Raw genomic sequence first — 22,007 nt, forward strand, 5'->3', positions numbered from 1 at the left:
AGAAAACCATACTAAATGTTGACCGTCTTGTTTGTATGAAAATTATCTTGTTTTTTATTATTTTAACTTATCTGTTTTGACATGTTAGAGCCATCCAGACATCATACAAAATATTTCCAAGATTTGAAACTGTTTTCTCTATGCTATTTGTTTACAGTTTTACTCACAACGGAAAGGTGATGCAAGTTGATCCTGGCCCATTCTTAGAGGCAATGAATCCTCAGCGGATTGTTCTCCAGAAATCACTTTCTTTGCGGGATAATATTTGGGTTTGATCACATATTCTTGTGTCTGGCCATGATGAAGATTCATCATCAAAGTCTGAGATGAAAGGGGAATCATTCTGTTTAAGGGAAACAAAGAGGTGAAATTAATAAATTAACCATGGAAGCAAACACACTCTCTCTCTCTCTCTCTCTCTCTCTCACACACACACACACACACAGGGGAAACTATTGATAATGCATCTGTACTCATTTTAAGGTCTCAAAATAAAGTTTGGAAAACTTATTGGATAAAAGTCTTTGGCTTTGAAACATAGCAACTTGAGTTTCAATTCATTCTACCTAGTCATGCCTCTAGCATTCTCCTGGCCTTGTCAGTCCATAGGTCATCATACAAAGGGGATCTATTAAACTTGCAGAGATTGTCTTATGATATTCCTACTAAGTACTGACATCATTTAACAGATTACCTATATATATATATATATATATATATAGGTGAGGGGGGGGATCTCTCCTCAGAAGTCCAAGTCAGAACTCAATTTTGTTAGAACATAGGAATTTCCGAATTGGATCACACAAGTAGCAATGCATCTAGGCCATTCTCTTGGTTCCTACAATGGCTGGTACCAAGTACTTCAGCTGAAGATACAAGAAATAATGAAATAACTTGCTCATTATGGAAGTTTCTCCGTCAGTTAGTGGTTGACTTATAAGCTAAAGCATTTAGGTTTACAATCACTGTACACATTTTTATCCTTTTTAATGGACCTCTCTACTTAAACCATGTCTAAATTTGGCCCAGGGTGACTAGTCCACTGGCGAAATGAAAGAATTTTTAAAGAAATGTATTCAGTGAGCCCTCCTTTTAAATATGGAATAACAGTAAAAATCTTTACTATTTAAGTGTGTTTTAAAGGAGGTATTTTTACTATAATTATTATTACCCCTTTTTTGACCTGAGCAGCTAGTCAAAGTTCAGGGCCCTAAGGATGTCCCAACTGGGAGTAGAAATTGATGATGAAGTCTGGTAAATTCTTTGATGCAATCTTGTTTATTTGCAAGGAATGTACAAAGACCTGCTTCTCTGAAGGCAGCAGGAACCAAAAAATGGGACAACTTCTTTGCTTATAGCCCCAAGCCACTTTAGCTAGCACCAGAGCCAGAATCTTACTCTAGGCTTCACCCGGGTCACACCATGCTTACAGGCTGCTACTTGGCTTTCTTCCTGCCTCTGATGAAGTGTTTTCACCGTGTATGTCTGTTTTCACTTCATTTGTTTCTCTCAAGCTGTCAAATAGTTACAATCCCTTCAGAAGATTTTGCCTGAGTATGAGAGAGGTACGCTTCTTTGATCGCTGTAGCTTTGACTGACCAGTGCCCATCTTTCCAAATTCTCACCAAGTCTTTGTTTTTTTAACTGTGCAAGGGATCTTGCTCCCTTATTGACTGTACTTTCCCACTCATTTCCTATTACTCATCTTTTCTTTTTGTCCCATATCTGGTACTCAAGTATTTATACATCTGTTGTAAAGTTCAGCAGATGAAGCTCTATAAATTGAGTAGTGCTAAAGATGGATCTTTGTCTTGTAGCCAATGCTTTTTTGAGCAAGTTCTTCACTATACATACTCCACATTCAGTTAATCCATTGTCTTGAAGATATCTGGGACTAGATGTCTTATGATGAATGTTGTACATTTTAGCAAAGTCCAGAAATTCCCTATTTTTGAACTGTGGTCTGTTGTCCATTATTACTGTTTTTGAAATTCCATGACATGCAAATACAGATTTAATGTGCCTGCAACTGTTGCTGCTGTGGTATCTTCAAGCATGACTATTTCTGGGAAAGTGGTCAAGTAGGTCCATTATAACCAGGTGATTATGTCTTCCAGGTTAAATATGTCAATTCCTACTTTTTCGCATGGAGCTGCAAGATTTTTATGCAATATCACTAGTTCTTTCTGCTGAGAATCTCTGTATTTCTGACATTCCAATCTGCTCGCCATTTCTTCAATGTCGATATTTATCTCTGGCCAGAATACAACTTCTCTAGCTCTCCTTTTTTTATTTGGTCATTCCTAGATCCCCTTCATGTATTCATTCCAATGTTTTCCTTCACATCACTGTGGGAACCACAATCTGGGTCCCCTTCAAGACGACTCCTGAGATCACTGAAAGCTCATTGTTAGAGTGGGAACAGGAAGTTGATTTTGTCTCCACCTTTACTTATCACTTGTATCACTGCTTGCAGCATTTCATCTTTAGCTGCTTCTGTCTCCAATTCATGTCATATGCCTAGAGATACAGCGTGACACTTATCATATTCACATGTTCACTGACTGATCCAGATATCAGGTTGTGTATTGTTAGATGGAGCACATGCTCTTGAGGGGGTGTCTACCATTACTAAGTGGCATCCAGGTAGGAACTCCAGGCTGACATCATACTTCTGTATTTATAAAATTAGTTACTGCATCCTTGGTGCTGCTTCTCCACATCCCTTTTTCTGTATTGCAATCAGTGGTTTGTGATCAGTTTCTGCATTGAAGCTACAACCAGAGAGAAAGTTGTGAAATCTTGTACACCCATATCCCAGACTTATTGTCACTTTTACAATTAGTGCTTTTCTGTGGCTGTCATAGCCCTACATGCATATGACACTAACAGCTAATCAGTTCCATGATACTGTAATAGTACTGTTCCCAACGCTTCATTGAAGGCAGCTGTGGAGAGTTTGATGTCTTTCAGTGGCTCAAAACTTGCAGCACTGGAGCTAATGACAGAATGTCCTTAAAATTACTGAACTCTCTTTCAAGACTTGGCATCCATGCCCATTCGATGCCCTTGTGAAGCAGCAGTCTTAGGTGAGTTGTGAGAACTGTATAATTAGGTATGAATTTTCTGACACAATTCAACATGCCTACAGCCTTTGAATTCCCTTTTGGTCTCCACATGTTCAGTTTTGCACGACTCTCTGATTCATCAGGTAAGAGTCCTTTGGAGGTCATTCTTTACGTCAACTATGTTATTTTGAAACTGATGTTTGACCTTTTCATTTTAAGGTTATTACCTCTTGCAATCTCTCTTCAGTCATCCCAGATGTTCACTGTTTACAGTGTTGCTGTAGCCATGCTGGACCCAGGATATTAGTGAGAGAGGGTGGGTGAGGTAATATTTTTATTGGACCAACTTCTGCTGGTGAGAGAGACAAGCTTTCGAACTGAACAGAGCTTGTAAGAAGTTGGTCCAATAAGAGAAGTTACCTAACTCACCTTGTCTCCCCCAAATGTCCAATGGCAGTATTACCCTAAATTATGATGTCATCAATGTACACTTTCACACCTGCTAGACTGTCCAGCATCTGGATCAGTGAAATACTTCTGGAGTCTTATAAGTTATTGGGAGGCACCCATTTCCTGTGATTACATCTTCATAAGATGCCATTAATACTTTCATATCTGGTTCTATGTTGTCTGATTCACTCTGGTATACATCCTCTTAACAAGACTAAGCACCTCAAGTAAACCCAAGACTGGTTGCTTGCCTCTGTGTACCACCACAAACTCTTGTTTTATCAATTTCCTTTATCTTTAACTGTTGATGTGCACTCTCCCAATACTGAAATTGTTGCTCCATTATAGTCTTTCACAGACACTTTTGCCTCTTCCGCTTTTATGTGCTCCTTACATCTCTCTATTTCAGTTTCTGTTATTACGTTTACTTGTGCCCCAGTGTCTATCTTGTATGTCCTATATGTGCCATTTGTTCACATTTTAATTAGTCCATCTTTTGCATTTTCAGCCTCCTCTGTTATTGTGCTTAAAAATAGCTCTTGCTCTTCACTTGAGGAAACGTTTCTACAATTAATACATGCACTTTTTTGCTTTCTCTTCACCTTTTAGCATAATGGTTGGGTTTATAACTATTTCTACATATTTGCCAGAGTCAGGAAATTTCCTATACTCATGATGGTTGCCACATTCCTGGAATGGTTTCCTGCTTTCCAGGTTTTGGTCTTTGGCCAATTTAATTTCTGTTAGCTAAACCAGGAAGGGGAAAATTATCATACTCACAGTCAAATGCTCTATGCCTTTCTCTAGGCTTTTTAGTTGTTTTTTTGCTGCTTGGAAAATACATATTGCCCTTTCTAGTGTCAAATCCATCTCCCTTAGTAACCATTCACAGACACTTTTATTGTTATACCCTAGGACAATCTGGTCTTTAATCAGAGAGTTTTAATATTTGATATTCACACAACTGACTTTTTAGTTTTAAGTCTGTAACAAACTCCTCTGTTGCTTTTCATTCATTGTGTTCTCATCTGGAACAGCTCTCTCTCTCTCTCTCTCTCTCAGGTAACATTTTACTAGGAACACTATGATCCTCAAGTTTCAGAGTAGCAGCCGTGTTAGTCTGTATCCGCAAAAAGAACAGGAGTACTTGTGGCACCTTAGAGACTAACAAATTTATTAGAGCATAAGCTTTCGTGGACTACAGCATCCGAAGAAGTGGGCTGTAGTCCACGAAAGCTTATGCTCTAATAAATTTGTTAGTCTCTAAGGTGCCACAAGTACTCCTGTTCTTTTTGCGGATACAGACTAACACGGCTGCTACTCTGAAACTTGAGGATCATAGTGTTCCTAGTAAAATGTTACCTGAGAGAGAGAGAGAGAGAGAGAGCTGTTCCAGATGAGAACACAATGAATGAAAAGCAACAGAGGAGTTTGTTACAGACTTAAAACTAAAAAGTCAGTTGTGTGAATATCAAATATTAAAACTCTCTGATTAAAGACCAGATTGTCCTAGGGTATAACAATAAAAGTGTCTGTGAATGGTTACTAAGGGAGATGGATTTGACACTAGAAAGGGCAATATGTATTTTCCAAGCAGCAAAAAAACANGTGGACTACAGCCCACTTCTTCGGATGCTGTAGTCCACGAAAGCTTATGCTCTAATAAATTTGTTAGTCTCTAAGGTGCCACAAGTACTCCTGTTCTTTTTTTATGATCCTCAAAACATTTTCATTATTTCTGCAAAGCTTTCCTCTTTCCCCACCACCTCTGTGTGGAATGCATTGTGTACATTTAGGGATTCTGTACCTCTCACCATTAAGAGAAGAGCAATCTTTTGCTCATCCTCGAGTTTATTTGCCCCTGTGGCCTTCATATCCAGCTCAAATCACTGTATACAGCATTTCCCCTGATTTTCAGGGCTGGTGGGGCAGTTACATGCAGTTGCATCCACACCCCAAACAGTGAAGTTATATTGACCTAATCCCCCAATGTAAACAGTGCTATGTTGCTGGGAGGGCTTCTCCCATCAACATAGCTACCACCTCTCTCAGGGAGGTGGATATCTACGCTGAGGGGAGCAGAGTAGCATCTTCACACTAAGCACTACAGTGCTGTAAATGTAGACAAAGCAGATCACTGTCAGGATAAACCTTTTATTATGAATATAACAGGTAACAACTTTCTACCACTCTGTGTAGCTGCCGCCTGCAACTACCCTTTCCTTGGCTTGTTTCTGCCCCAGCAGGAAGTGTGTACCAGAAAACCAAAGACTGAATAAACAGTGTACAGGAAGTGTGGCATCTGTAACTTCCTAGAAGGCTTATATCATATAAGGAACATTCAGAGAGGTTTGAAGGGAGACTCCTTGAGCTGCAGGACTATACTGAGGTCCCAACCAGAAGTTGGTTCTCTAACAGGTGGTTAAGTGAGCAATAGCCATTTGAGAAACTTCGATACCACGAAGAGAGAGGAAACCAAACATGACAGTACAGTTGAATGGCAAAATGAGACTGCTCTGAAGTGAATCTCATTGGAGCTGAACAACATGCTGGCTTGTTTTAAGTGTAACTAAAAGTCTTGGATCTTCAGCAGCAAAGCTTGGACCTGGTATGTCCCCATATCAAGAACCTCTTCCATTCAGATGCGTATGTCCTTCTTGTAGATGTTTTCCTTCTCTGATTCAGGATTTCCTGGATGTGTTGGGAGCAGTCTCCAGCCATTTGTGGGGAGGGATAGCTCAGTGGTTTGAGCATTGACCTGCTAAACCCAGGGTTGTGAGTTCAATCCTTGGAGGGGGCCACTTAAGGATCTGGGGCAAAATCAGTACTTGGTCCTGCTAGTGAAGGCAGGGGGCTGGACTCGATGACCTTTCAAAGTCCCTTCCAGTTCTAGGAGATGGGATATCTCCATTAATTTATTTATTTTTTTATTTAATTTATGGTACTTAACCAGCCAACAGTCATACCGTCAGGTGCAGTGACTTTAGGTCTGGATGGAGTATCTGGCTGTGGTGCTGTGAGATGAGTCTAGGTGCATAAGAGGCTGATGGGACATCTGCAGCAGCTCTATCGGACAAAATTGTCTCTGCCAGAGCTGTGAGAATGATCATGGCTTTGTCTCTTTTGATCTTGGAAATTATCCTGGGAATTAGGGAAACTGGTAGAAAGACAGAGAGTAGGCCTCTGTTCCAATGCAAAAGGAAAGCATCTGGTAACAGTCCTTGACTCAAGCCTCCTCTGGAACAGTAGTTCTGACACTTGACTTTGTCCTCACAAATGATGGAACTTCGATTCTACAATGGATCCGTGCGATAACCATTTGTGATTGGTCATTGATTGCCCACACAGGAAATCCACTAGGCTGCTGTTGATTCACAGGAGATGAAGGATGACCAGGGATCACCCTGTTCTGATGGCAGAATTTGACAGCATCCAGGCAGAGGGATGAGGAGCAGGCACCTAAGTAGGGGCAGATGTGAATTCCCTGCCTTCTCAGGTGGGCTATCACCACTGCTAGGCATTTCAGAAAGACCAACAGTACTGTGGAGAGTCTGAGTGCAAGTACCTTGTAGTAGTAATGCCTTGACCACACAGTGAACATTCAAGTGCTTCCAGTGGGCCAAATGATTGGTTATGTGGAGGTATGCATCTCACTAGTCAAGCGCCATGAACCAGTCTTAAGCCTGCAGAGGTGAAATGATGGATTCCTTTTCTAAAGTGGCATATGTATTTGTTCAGTCTCCTCCGAACAAAGATAGGACCTCCCCCCACACACCTTTCTTCTTTGGGATAAAGAAATATAGGGAATAGAAGCCTCTTCCCCTGTACTCGTGAAGGATCTCTTCTAGACAAGTGCATCCCCTGACTTGCAAGTCCTTGAGGAGAAGGATTTACACACCAAATACTTATCTGGGATGAGACTCTCCCCCAGGCAGAGTAGGTATCAACTATGCTGGTCGCCCAGGGGGGATGAGTCCATTGTGGTTCAGTCACTTTTTATACACTAAAAACTTTAAAGACTGTCCTGGTAGTAGGCACCAGGCATCTTGCCCCACTGAAAGAGGGTGGTCGTGTCTTTTCCTCTGGAATATTCAAATTAAGAAAAGAAAAAATAAAGAAGGTGAAGATAGGTTTTCTTCACTAAACTACTTGAAAAAGGATGAGTTTGAGCTCAGTAGAAATAGCAGGTTCAACACTCGCTGGTTTAAGTCTTACTGCCAGCCGTGGGAAGAGGAAACTGAGGCAGGGTAGCAGCTGCTCCACATTTTATGTGAGCATTAGGTGGTGGAAGGTGCATGCACAGCCACACTGGACACTGCTATTCAAAAAAATCCAATCTTGTGTGCATGAGGTGCATGCGCACAGAACAGTGGGATCCACACTGACACGTACTCGAAGAACATATTTTATGACCTTTCTCCTCTCCCCTTCTCCTCACCTCTTTTGACACCCTCTTACTCAGTCTTCCTAGTCACAAACTCTGAAGTCTCATTGTTTACTGCCTCTAAATAAAACCCTCCTCAAAGCTAATGTACCATGACACCTATAAGAAATCAACCAATTAGTGATATGCAAGTTGAGTGACTGCTGAAGATAACTGACTCTTCTTTTAATTATTTATAAACAGCACAAATGTATATAAAAATTGCACACATCTTGCTGTTTCCTACTCTCCCTGCTCCCAACTTTAAAAAGTTGGTTGTCTTCTCTGACTGTAAGTTCCCTGGGATGGGGACTGTCTATTACTGAGAGTCTGGACAGAACATAGCTCAGTGGGACCTCTGAGCATTACTGCAATGTAAACATTAAATAATACTAATGCTATTATAATACATGCTATTTTGCAAGATTAAAATTACGACTTGCATACATCAAGCATGATTTTGAAATAAGATTTCATTTCACATAGATTTATATCGCTGCAATATATGTGCAAGTGAGACTGTAAATAAATTGTCAAAATGGATATTAACTTAAATACATTTGACTAATAAGATCTCCTTGGCTAAAGTGTACATGAGCCACATGAACAGATATCTCATTGTGCCACCTCTCGTTTCAATGCATCCATACAATATCACAAATATTAATGAGGTTATGAAAGCACATCAAGGGAGGAATAAACCTCAATGTCACTAAGTAACCTGCATGCAAAAGAAAGTTTTCTTACTCTGATATATAGCATTCCTGGACTGCCTTTATCAAACAGATTTGGCAGGCAGAAATGAAAGCAGCAACATTTGGCATGAAAAAGTCCTGTCTAGACTAAATAAGCCAAGCCTGACTCAGGCTGCCTCCTTCTAAATTCATGTTATTTACTGTAAGTCTGATTCTTTCATGCTCTGCCCTCACACCTAGTAATAATTAAGGAAAACTGACTTGCCAGAACAATCTTTTTATATGGCCCCAAAGGACAATTCCCTCCCCTCTCTTACACACTCACCCCAAAATAAAATGGAAGAGTTGATAACAAAAGATTATTTGATCTTTCTTAAACTCTTGTGATAATTAAGAAACTATTCAGGGCTGAATTTCAAAAGGATGAAAATATAACCAATATTTTTCCTTCCATTTAAATAAAAAAAATACCCCCATTAGTGCACCCTGGCCTCTGACAGCTGTTTTCTCCTTCAAATAAATTGCTTATGTATATTTAATAATATTGTGGACAAGGTTTAATTTTCAAACTGATAAGTGTGTGGGATTTCTTCATATCTTTGTGCTAATAAAATATAGCCTATTTCACAATGTGTTCAAGAGCAGGGAGCGTTCAAAACTTTCCATTCTTCTGTTCAGTCTCATAAAAATTGCATATTAAACTGAAATGTACAGATTAAATCTTGTCACTGGGATACAGTACAAGCATCACAACATATATATTGTGTCATATTTGTGCTAGAATAGTAAAGGTTAAGTTAACCTTTTCTAATGAAAATGCTAATATCTCAGCAAAAAACTTTCTTCTAGGGTATACTTCACAAAGTCACAGTGCAGGAGCAATTAATCTTTAAACAATATCTGAAAATTATCACATTAAAAATAGGAAGTTTCTAGTTTCAGATTTTTTTTGAGACCCTTTCATTCAAAAGTTTGTTTTTAAACTGAGATTCTGCACAAAACGTAAACTAGATTTTATTTGAGACAAAAGAAATTGATAGTATGGATTTTTAATACAGATACTTAATGCAGATAAGCTGCAATGACATGGAACTCTAAAAACACTCCAACAAACAAAAATTCATTATTCACCATATCTCAAGTAAAAGATCTGTAATTTAAAAGCTCTCTAAATAGGAGTCTATCAAATACAAATGCCTACTTTACCCATAACTACTCCCTTTACATGATTATGTTCAGTTATACGAGTATATATCTTTTGACACGATTTTTAACTCCTTCTTAAACATTCTCAAGACCTGTCAAAACCAAGTAAATTTACTTCAGTTTTCTTCAGCTTTACATTTCAGAACATAAGCACCTTTGCTGGACAAGAAGAGCATACACAAACACAACTCCATCTCTTCTTTCTCTGTTTAACTCAGGTTTCCTGTTGAACTCAGCTCTCTGTAATTTTGATATCATGCTCGACCATGAAATCTCTTCCTCTCTCATTTTCAGTATCTGTAAATCTGTCTGTTATCTCTTCTATAACACTGTTTGTATAAATAATGTTCTCAAGTCTATTTTCTCTGAAATTGTCAACAATACCATAATTTCCTTGAGTACTGTAAATCTTTTCTCTTTGGTCTCCCAAAATCTCAGTCCTGCAGGCTCCAGAATGCTGAATATGCAGAATACTGCTCTCGACCTGTGCACATGTACCAAGATGCAGAATCATAGAACTCGATCCTCAAGAAGTTACACATCAGACCTGATCGCCCACTACTTTCTTCCCCTTCCTATCTGCTAATCTATCCCACATCTCCTTCCTTGCTAATCTCAACAGTATTTATATGAAAGCCTATTTTTCTGCAACTTCCGACATGTGGAACAGCCCTCTTGTAACTTTCTGTCTCATGGACAAGGTCCTGCGTAGCCTGCAGCAAGGTGACCTTAAGTTTTGTGAGAAGATTCCTGGATTTTGTGGCATTGTGTTACAACACACTAGAAATTTGGTAACTGTTTTGTTTAAATATTTCAAAGTTGAGGGGTTTAATTAATTAAATATGAAAATTAGTGATGCAATCAGTATGTAGTCACAGTGTTATTAATTTTATATTAATTATATTATATTCAATTTATTTTACACTGTTCCTACACTATCAATTGAGCCAATATTTTTGTGTTGAAAAATAGCAATTCCATCACTGAAGTTGTTTAAGGGAAAACTAAAGCTTTTAGCAACTTGGTAGGGAGCAGTTGGGTCTTCTGACAATTGGGGAGGCAAGAGAGGCAGTTAAACTGTGGGATAAACAAATTCGTTGGATGTTTCTTGTAAGTGAGCAGCAGTGAAACAGTTAACAGTGTTAACATTTAAACAATCATCTTTAAATTTCAGATTAAGCAATTTACTGTGAGGATTGAGGTAGTTCGCAGATCTCAGAGCTATTGTTTTATACTGTAGATTTAGGCAGAAGACAACGCATCAGCTAAACTAAGGCTATGTCTACACCCATAGTGGGCAACCTGCGGCCCACCAGGGTAATCCGCTGGCAGGCCGCAAGACAGTTGGTTTACATTGCTGTCTGCAGGCACTGCCTCCTGCAGCTCCCAGTGGCCGCAGTTCGCCGTTCCCAGCCAATGAGAGCTGTGGGAAGCTGCGGGCTGCAGGGATGTGCTGGACTACATTGACTCAGACTAGGAAATGTTTAGTTTGTGCCCACACAGAGGAATTACAGTGCAGTGCTTCCAGGCACACTGCTGTTTACACCACTGCGGTCTGAACTTCAGGGCAGTGCAGACAAGTCTTAAATTCACATTTTTGAAGTTATCTTTGCACCCATAATGGTAAATAACTTTTAAATTAAATTTTTGATTCTACAGCACAATTGTGAGGCACGGGGTGAATTCTGCAGCCATGCCGAGCTCATGGACTCTCTGGCTCTTCTCATGGCTCACCTGAAAATATATCAGTTTCCATTCGCTATAATAATTATTTTCTCTCTCTCTCTGCTAATATTAATTTTACAATTGAATTATTTATCTCTATATAGCCTTTTGGGATATTGTAGACATGAAAGAGGCTATGCCACTTGGCTATGTATTTAGAGCTTGATAATTTGATGGAAGGAAAATTAATACTGTACAATACTAGAAAGCTATCTTAGTAAAAGTGATTAAACAATCCCCTTTAGGCAAGTTGGTTGTTCTTATGTCAAAAATGGAAAGTGAAAAGCCTCTACAAACTTTAAGTAAATAAAGCTATAGGGCAACAGTCATCATTTCTTTTTGTCCCATATCTAAGGACACCGTAATAGTGAGGAAAATAGTAGGAAAGTACAATCAGACAAAATAATACAATAAAAGGAGCAAGATCCCTTCCACGGTTGAAAAACAAAGACTGGGTGAGATTTTGGCAAGATGGGCACTGGCCAGTCAAAGCTACAGTGATCAAAGAAGCGTCACCTCGCTCATAGTCCATGATTACAGATGAAGGCAAAATCTTCTGAAGGAATTGTAACCGTCTGACAACTTGTCCGACAGAAATGAAGTGAGAGCAGACATACAAGGAGAAAACACTTCACAAACTGATGCGGTTATTGACCATGAGACTAAACAGTCAGTTAAGACAAGGGTTTAGAAACTGGAGAGTATGTCCTTATGATACTTTTTAGGAACTTCATGGTAGTGAGATGTGTAAACACTGTGCGGCTCTCCATCACTGGCTAGAAGGCATTAATAGCTGCCAAATGTACCCCTAGGAAATTGATAGACAGGCCAGATGTCTTCAACAAGAAAAAGGTTTTCCAGAATAGGAGGGATTTCCAATTCCTCAGAAGATAAGTGGCACTGCTGACTCCACAGGGAGAAACACTTCCACTTGGTGTCATAGCATTTTCTTGTAGAGTCTCTCCTGCTATTGTTAAGGATGGATTGCATATCCTCTCAGCAGGCTCTCTCTACAATCATTGTCCATCACGTCGCCAGATGGAGGGAAGCTGGGACAGGGAATTTAGCCCTGCCCTCGTTCAAGACAGTAGAACTGGGAATGGTTGTGGGTGAATGAATGGGCCAGAGGCCAACTGCAGGATGGTGGTGAACCAATATTGTCTCAGCCACCAGGGAGCTGTTTGAGAATCTTCTTGTGAGAAGATTCCCTGAAAAGAGATGGGGAGGGAGGTGAGCAGACAGGAACCCTATCATGTAGCTAGTTGAGATGATGTCCAAGATCCATTTGTCCAATGTGATAAGGTGCCACACTGGGAGAAACAGACCAGGTGGCCCCCAAAGGAAGTGGAGGGTAACAGATGATACAGACACTGGTTGATGGCTTTTGATCATCCTACCAAAAAAAAAAAAAAGCCTTCTTGGTAGGCAGATGGGCTGAAGAGGATAGGACTGTGGTGTGGTGTGTCCGTCAAACTGACCTTAGCTCATTTTCTAGGGGGCTCGTAGATCTTTTCGTGGAAAAGGACTGAGGTAGTGGGAGATATCTAGGAGTAACCAGCCTGGAATGATTCCTTTGGGGTTCTAGGTTATATATTCCCAAAGAGCAGAGGGTAACAAGAGAGTCCTTGAGAGTGTGCAGTGACTCATTTGTCTTTTCTCTAAAACGGTGGTTACCCCTGAAGGGGAGATCATCTGCCATTACTTGGACCTCCTTGGGGAGCTCAGAGGACGGCAGCCATGAACCCATCTCATAACCACAGAGGTGGCCACAGAATGTGATGCCAGTCCACTGCATCCAGAGACACTTAGAGGGATGATCTTGCTACCAGTTTTCCCTCATCCAGGATGGCCTGGAATTGGGGCCTACATTCCTGTGGCAAGTCATTAGCAAATTCTGAGCACTTGTTGTAATTCCTGAAGTCATACTTGGGCATCAATGCCTGGTCATTTGCTATGGGGAATAGCAGGCTAGCCAATGAAAAATTCTTTCTGCCAAAGAAATCAAGTCTGTTTTCCTCTTTGTTTGAAGGGGTAGACCAGGGCTGGTGCAGCCTGCTGCGCTCCACGACTATACATACAATATGATGGGGGCTAATTTAGCTACAACAAATCAGGAAAAAGATCTTGGAGTCATCATGGATAGTTCTCTGAAGACGTCCATGTAGTGTACAGAGGCGGCCAAAAGAGCAAACAGGATGTTAGGAATCATTAAAAAGGGGATAGAGAATAAGATGGAGAATATATTATTGCCCTTATATAAATCGATGGAACGCTCACATCTTGAATACTGCGTACAGATGTGGTCTCCTCATCTCAAAAAAGATATACTGGCACTAGAAAAGGTTCAGAGAAGGGCAACTAAAATGATTAGGGGTTTGGAACGGGTCCCATATGAGGAGAGATAAAAGAGGCTAGGACTTTTCAGCTTGGAAAAGAGGAGACTAAGAGGGAATATGATAGAGGTATATAAAATCATGAGTGATGTGGAGAAAGTAGATAAGGAAAAGTTATTTACTTATTCCCATAATACAAGAACTAGGGGCCATCAAATGAAATTAATGAGCAGCAGGTTTAAAACAAACAAAAGGAAGTTCTTCACACAGCGCATAGTCAACTTGTGGAACTCCTTGCCTGAGGAGGTTGTGAAGGCTAGGACTATAACAGCGTTTAAAAAAGAGAACTGAATAAATTCATGAAGGTTAAGTCCATTAATGGCTATTAGCCAGGATGGGTAAGGAATGGTGTCCCTAGCCTCTGTTTGTCAAAGGGTGGAGATAGATGGCAGGAGAGAGATCACTTGATCATTACCTGTTAGGTTCACTCCCTCTGGGGCACCTGGCATTGGCCACTGTCGGTAGACAAGATACTGGGCTAGATGGACCTTTGGTCTGACCCAGTACGGCCGTTCTTATAACTCCCTGTACCACCAAGGAAGCTGGGATTAGGGTAGGAAAACAAATACCCTGCTACTTTGGGGGGAATGAAGTATTTCTTCTCAGCCTCTTTAGGGTCAGGGCACAAGTGATAGGTGTGTGCCAAACTGCTCACTGGGATGCAGAAAGGCCTCATTGATGGGAAGCACCACCCTAGAGGGAGCTGTAGCTTGGAAAAGGAGTTTGTGATAAGATCCTGAACCTTCTCTATTGGGATCTGAAGAGATTCAGCAAATCTTACACAGGAGGTCCTGGTACTGTCTATAATTGTTCGTAGTGATGGAGAGGCTAGTGTCACTGCTTTGTCTGTGGAAGCCAAAGAAACCACCACTGGCAGCTCTGGCAGAACTGTCTGTTCCTCCTTGATCAAAGCACTTCTGTGGAGACTGTGGTTCCTCTCTGGAAGATGACCATTGTTGGGAGCAATGTCCAGGGTCCTTGTATTCCGGTGCCCAAAAGTACAGATTCCAGGGGCCTAATAAGGTCAGTGGACAGGATCATAAGGGTATGGAGAGGACCTCATGACAGTTACTCTTGGCTCCTTGGCCAACAGTACAGTTCATCAGAGCAATCACTGTTAGCCCTGATGGGTCTTCTAAAGCCAGCCAGGTGCCTTTGCGCTCTCACTAACTGGCTAAGAGCTGATGCTGGGTCATTTTGGCCCGATGAGGAGGAGTTGTCAGGTTCTAGTGGCAGAGCTGATGATACCGTGTACCCTGACCCTGACCAATGGATAGGAGCTAGCGAATAACACAACAATGGTGCCGGAGCCTCCACCTCTTGGCTGGAGCTCAGGACTGGCAAATGTGAAGTTGACAGTTTCGGGATATCTCTCAGCAGAATTGGGACTGAGAGAATCGGAGATTCTGTGTCTGTGTAAACTGCCAGATTCTTAAGGAAAGCGTATCATGATCTCACCAGACGAGCACTGGCAGGTGTCTTGGGTTTGATCGAATACACCAGTTTTGTCGTGGAAATGGTGGACTTCTGCCAGAACAGTGCCACCAATGCAGAGAGATGTCAGGGTTTGTCCCACCCAGTCAGTTTATGGTTTCATGAGAGCACTGGTACCTCTTAGTACCATCAATTTCGGTCTCTACTCTCTGTGAGATCCAGAAGCACCCATTCTGAGCACAGAGTCCCAGGCAGTTCTAGAGGAAGGGAGGAGGTAGACCTCTTTTTCAAGAGTTTGTGGGGTGATTTAACCCCACCTTCTTCATGCCCCTGTTTAGTGGAGTCCTTGGGCCTGCTGCAAGATTCTGAGCTGGAGGATGCTGGTGTCAGAGGGGCACTTCTCAGAGGCTCAGATCAGGCCGATGGGGAATGGGAGGCCCCAGGGTCTGAATGGGGCCTCAGAGTCTCATAATGTCTGTGGGGTCTCAATTTCCGAGACTGCCTGGTACTTAGAGGAAAGGCACTGCAGGTGTCACACCTTGAGGGGATGTGTGCTTCCCCAAGGCAGTACAGGTGGCGCTTGTGCTGGTCGCTCACCAGGAAGACCTGGGCTCAAGCCAGGCTGCGTTTTTAAACCTGGAACTTTAAGCAACATAATACAAGCCTGAACAGAGGGGGAACTAAGGAGTGGAACCCCCTCCCTCCCCCCAAGTCCAAACTATTTAACTACTACTGAACTAGCTAAACCTAAAATACCTAATAAACTATTTAACAATTTATTTACAGAACTGAATATCAAGCAGCAATGGTGAAAGGCTATGAACACAGAAGGGTTCAGTCTCACACTGAGAGCAATAGAAAGGAACTAGAGAGGCAGGCAATCTGCACCGCCTTTTATGCTCTCTGATGGGAGCACGAGGAGACAAAGGGTGCACGTGCTATTTAAGAATTTCAAGTCCTGAATGTCAGGAATCAGAGCCTACAACAGCGCCAGTCTCTGGGCAACCTAAGAAGCGCATCTGGCCTGCAGTAGTAGGTTACCTGATGGCTACTCCACCAGATTGGTTGGAAGAGTCACCAGACCAGGTCTTAAACCCAGCAGCAGCAGTAGCCCAGAAGCTGCTCAAAGTGTTCGCCAAAGGCAGCGATAACTTTTGCATTTGCTTGTTCCCAGCCATAGGGGGCAGGTATCAAAGGCCAGGACAAGCTAAGCCTCCCCTAGGCCATGGCCCCACCCATGCTCTGCCTGGAGGCTATGTCCTCTCTCCCCCTCTCCCCTGAAGCTGGTGGTGGTTCACTCAGCTCCAGCCAGCCACAGAAGGCTCGGGGCTCCTCCTGCCATGGCAGGGAGAGGGAGCTTGGGGCTGTTCCAACCACAGGGACTCATGGCTCTCCTGGGCACGGGGGGGGGACGAGGCCTCGGAGGAAGGGGCAGGGCCAGCGGGCTAGCCTCCCCAAAGGGGGGGTTCACCCGCCATCCATGCTCCCAGCCTTGCTCCAGCCCTACTCCTGCCTTGGCCCTAGCCTTGCTTCACTGTAAGTACTCCAGTTCTGACCCTCAGCTCTGATTCCTGGCCACTGCCTCCTGTTCGAAGCACTAGACCTGACTCCTGCTCTAGTCTCTAGATACAACTCCTGCTTCAACCACTAGGCACGACTGCCCATGTCCTAACTAACACAGTTATACTAGTATAAACCCCAGTGTAGATGCTTTTCTGGTACAAAAGTGGCTTTTTTAGTTTATATCACCTGGAAGGGGTTTAAACTAAGGCTAGGTCTACACTATGGGGCGGGGGGGAGTGTCGACCTAAGATACGCAACTAGCGTAGCTGAAGTTGCGTATTTTAGGTCAACTTACCTGGCTGTGAGGACGGCGGCGAGTCGACCGCTGCCGATCCCCCGCCCCCTCCACTTCCGCCTCTCACTGCGGTGGAGTTCCGGAGTCGACGGCAGAGCGATCGGGGATCAATTTTATCGCGTCTACACTAGACGCGATAAATCGATCCCCAATAGATCGATCGCTACCCGCCAATCCGGCGGGTAGTGAAGACGTGCCCTAAGTTGAAAAAAGCCACTAAAAGCAAAATAAGAGTTACCAGCTGGGGTGTTATGCCAGTATAACAATAACCAATATAACAATATCTTTCTTGTGGAGAAAAGGGCTGTATATATCTGTAAAAATATTTTATCAACACAAAAGAGAATTCAGGCACTCTTAAGTACTGTAAGTGCTACACACATCAAGTGTTTAAATTCCTATTTGTATACAAGACGATATATTAAAGTTGAGATCTTGGTAGATTTTGAACATTTTTCAGTGCTTATAAAGAGAAGAGGAGTAACCCAAGAGTCTTCCGAAATCCATGTATAGTACCTCCTCACTTAACGTCATAGTTACGTTCCTGAAAAATGTAACTAAGTGAAACAATGTTAAACGAATCCAATTTCCCCATAAGATTTAATGTAAATGCAGGGATTTAGGTTCCAAGGAAATGTTTTTGGGGCAGAAAAAAGGCATTATATACTGTACAGGACTGTACTGTACTGTGGTTGGGAAGTGCCCCTGGCTTACCCCACACAGGTACAGCCCGCTGCAGGCAAGGACACTAGGAAGCACCTTTGCAGCTTCCCCGGAGAAGAACAGGCTCAGACTTTGCCAGGAATGCTCCAGGCCCGCCTCTTCCTGTCCCCGCTCCACCCCAGGCCCACCTCTTCCCACCCCCACCCCCACTCCACCTTCTCTCCGGAGCACGCCACATCCTCCCCCCACACCCCCGAAGTCCTAAGCACCGCCAAACAGCTGTTAGGACTTTCTGGGAGGGAGGGGGAGGAGCGGAGACACAGCGCTTCCCCGCTCCTGCCCCTCCCTCCCAGAAAGTCCTGAGTGCGAAGTGCTGGGAGGGAGCGGGAGGAGGTGGAGAAGCGGAACTTGTGCAATGCTCCCTTGTAAAGTCGCTGCTGTTCCACAGAATCTTACAAGCAGGCAGCTGAGCAGGGACGAAACATTGAAACAACATTAAGTGAGACGACGTTAAATGAGGAGTTACTGTACAACAGTTTATGTTTCCTAGCCCTCAAAAGGGGAAAGGTCTCTTAAGAAAAAAGAACAGTATCAGTAAGCTTAATATTCACTACTGTACGAGCATAAAGTATCAAAAACAACTGCAAGCAACTCCACAAAAGTAGTTTTAAATCCCTTACAAACAAATCATCCAACAGCAGATTATCATTCTCATGTAATGCGAATATTCAAAGACCAAATATGCTAAAGAACCACCTTGAAAAGGTATTAAATTATAAAAAGGTGTAATTATATTAATTAGAAAAATGAATAATAAAGGCGGAAGGGTTGTTTACTATGCCTTTTCACCTGGATGTGTGTATAAATCGGCTTTTTTCAGAATGCTATCAGGTTCCAGAAAGTGTGGGCTTCAACACCTTCTTAGAGTATCAAGTTTTAGCAACAGCCAGTAAAACAGGAAAGAAAGTAAAAGCAATTTTCTAGCTTCAAAGCCTGTTTTCATTTCAATCACACTTGAAGGCTATGAAGTATATGATTTTTGTTCTCTTGCCAACTAAACTGATGGCTCAGAATTAAACTTTTGTATGCAGATTAATCATATCAAAATAGGAATATCACAACAGAATAATAGTACTTGCTATGAAGCATCTGGCTGGACTAGAATTTTTTAATTATACTGGAATGATTAAAAAAATTATAAAGTCATTTGTTCAGAATTTATGAATTATTATCCAGAAAATTAAACAGAAAAATTAAGCCATCCTTAAAGTTCTGCCTTAGAAATCTATGTTGTTCACAAGAACACATTACAGAAACAGATAAAGTAGCCTGAATAGCCATAACGTTTTCAGGAAAAAAATTACAACAGTATGGAAAATACTGAAAGGGAAGAGTTAAGGTTTAAAAATTCAACATCTGTATCAAATTATGTTTAGATTAAGATGGAGCATTGAATATTGGGATCTGTAGTCTCAGTGGGCTGAACCTCCATACTAAAGAAGTGAGTAGCTGCAATATGCTCTATTTTATGTAAATTAGGTACAGCTTTCTGGCTTCTGGCAAGTTGCCACTACGGCCCTCAGCTGAGCAATGATAAAGCACCCCTAAGTGTGGAACAACTGTAACTAGCAAACAGGCTAGTCAAAGTTACTGTGCAGGCAGTCTCCATTTAAATGTATTTGAAAACATCACACAAACACAAATTGAAAACCAGCAACCACTAATAATGGTTTGTCACCCCCTGCATAACATTATCAAATCATCTGACAAAGTGATGCTTCAAAATTCCGGACTGAATTAGCTAGGTGTCTAATTTATGTTACACAGCCATTAGCCACATGCACATGTTCAACAAGCTATGCACCGCTCTACTGGCAAAACACAAGAAAAAGAGAAATGACTAACTAGTCTGTTAACTTGTTCACCTTATAAAAAGTTTTATTTTTTATGGAGGTTACCAAATCCAAACCAAACTCTCCTCCTCCTCCAGCAACATCAGTTTCAAAAAAAGGCCTCGTGCCAATCCCATGAAGATTTGTGTTAAGAATGTGACCACAATGCACCACCATTATGATACACTGGTGATTCAAGAATAAACCCACCATTTAATGGCTGGGTAGCTTAACTGTAAGTGTTTGAAGCCTTTTCCTGCTGGAAGTCCAACATAAAGTCTTCATTGAAACAACACTGATCTCTATTCCATATTTCACAGTAAGTATTCCACACCAAAATTTCGTTTTTTATGGTGTTAGCAGTACATTATTGTACATTCAACTGCTGTAATACGTGCAATAAAATAAAGAGATTTTAGGAAGAAGCATTCTCTAGGATGATCCTATGACATACTGACCAGTAAACCTTAATTTGGTACTAGAAAAGTCTGTTGAAAAGAATTAAAAACAGAAGTACAAAATATCCCAATGGACATAATATGATAACGACAAGACAGCACAGCTGCCGTAAAGGAAAGCCATGCGTCACTATTCAACTGGAATTCTCAAGTATGTTAACAAAACAGTCAACAAAGAATACAGTTGATTGATACAATTTTTGGGCTGTCAAGCGATTAAAAACATTAATTGCGGTTAATTGTGCTGTTAAATAAATGGTATTCTGTTATTGTTTAAGTATTTTTGGATGATTTCTACATTTTCAAACATATTGATTTCAATTACAATACAGAATACAAAGTGTCCAGTGCTCACTTTATATTTATTTTTTTTACAAATACTTGCACTGTAAAAAATAAAAGAAATAGTATTTTTCAATTCATCTTATACCAGTACTCTAGTGCAATCTCTTTATCATGAAAGTTAAACTTACAAATGTAGAACTATGTAAAAAAAAAAAAACAAAAAAAAACAAATAAAAAACCTGCATTCAAAAATAAAACAATGTAAAACTTTACAGCCTACAAGTCCAATCAGCCCTACTTCTTGTTCAGCCAATTGCTCAGACAAACAAGTTTGTTCACATTTGCAGAAGATAATGCTGCCTGCTTCTTGTTTACGTCACCTGAAAGTGAGAACAGGCGTTTGCATAGCACTGTTGTAGCTCACATCGCAAGATATATACATGCCAGATGTGCTAAAGATTCATATATCCCTTGATGCTTCAACCACCATTCCAGAGGACATACGTCCATCCCGATGACGGTTCTGCTCGATAACGATCCAAAGCAGTGCAGACCAATGCATGTTCATTTTCATCGTCTGAGTCAGGTGCCACCAGCAGAAGGTTGATTTTCTTTTATGGTGGTTTGGGTTCTGAGCATCAGATTATTGCTCTTTTAAGACTTCTGAAAATATGCTCCACACCTCATCCCTCTCAGATTTTGGAAGGCAGTTCAGATTCTGAAATCTTGGGTCGAGTCCTGTAGCTATCTTTAGAAATTTCACATTGGTATCTTCTTTGCATTTTGTCAAATCTGCAGTGAAAGTGTTCTTAAAACGAACAACATGTGCTGGGTCATCATCCAAGACTGCCATAACATGAAATATATGGAAGAATGCGGGTAAAACAGAGCAGGATAAATACAATTCAACCCCAAGCAGTTCAGTCACAAATTTAATTAACACTTCTTTGAAATGAGTGTCATCAGCATGGAAGCATGTCCTCTGGAACAATGGCTGAAGCATGAAGAGGCATATGAATCTTTAGCACATCTGGCACGTAAATATCTTGCAACACCAGCAACAAAAGTGCAATGCAAACGCCTGTTCTCAATTTCAGGTGAAATTGTAATTAAGAAGTGGGCAGCATTATCTCCCGTAAATGTAAACAAATTTGTTTCTCTTAGCGATTGGCTGAATAAGAAGTAGGACTGAGTGGACTTGTAGGCACTAAAGTTTTACATTGTTTTGTTTTTGAATGCAGTTATTTAACCAAAAAAACTACATTTGTAAGTTGCACTTTCATGATAAAGAGATTGCACTACAGTACTTATATGAGGTGAATTGAAAAATACTATTTATCATTTTTACAGTGCAAATATTTGTAATAAATAATATAAAGTGAACACTGTACACTTTGTATCCTATGTTTTAACGAAAACGATACATTTGAAATGTAGAAAACCATGCAAAAATATTT

The 22,007-nt window shown here is 41.2% G+C and overlaps 1 protein-coding gene across 5 annotated transcripts in view; it reads right to left on the reverse strand.

Moving 5' to 3' along the window:
* Positions 1-22,007, reverse strand: part of LTBP1 (latent transforming growth factor beta binding protein 1) — a 324,664-nt gene that overhangs the window by 233,506 nt on the left and 69,151 nt on the right. For all 5 annotated transcript variants that reach the window (XM_034764910.1, XM_034764911.1, XM_034764912.1 and 2 more), the window contains exon 4: positions 168-343. In XM_034764910.1, coding sequence (XP_034620801.1) covers positions 168-343 — 176 coding nt within the window. The remainder of the gene's footprint in view (positions 1-167; positions 344-22,007) is intronic.

This window comes from Trachemys scripta, chromosome 3 (genome assembly GCF_013100865.1).
Source record: "Trachemys scripta elegans isolate TJP31775 chromosome 3, CAS_Tse_1.0, whole genome shotgun sequence".
NCBI lineage: Eukaryota > Metazoa > Chordata > Testudines > Emydidae > Trachemys > Trachemys scripta.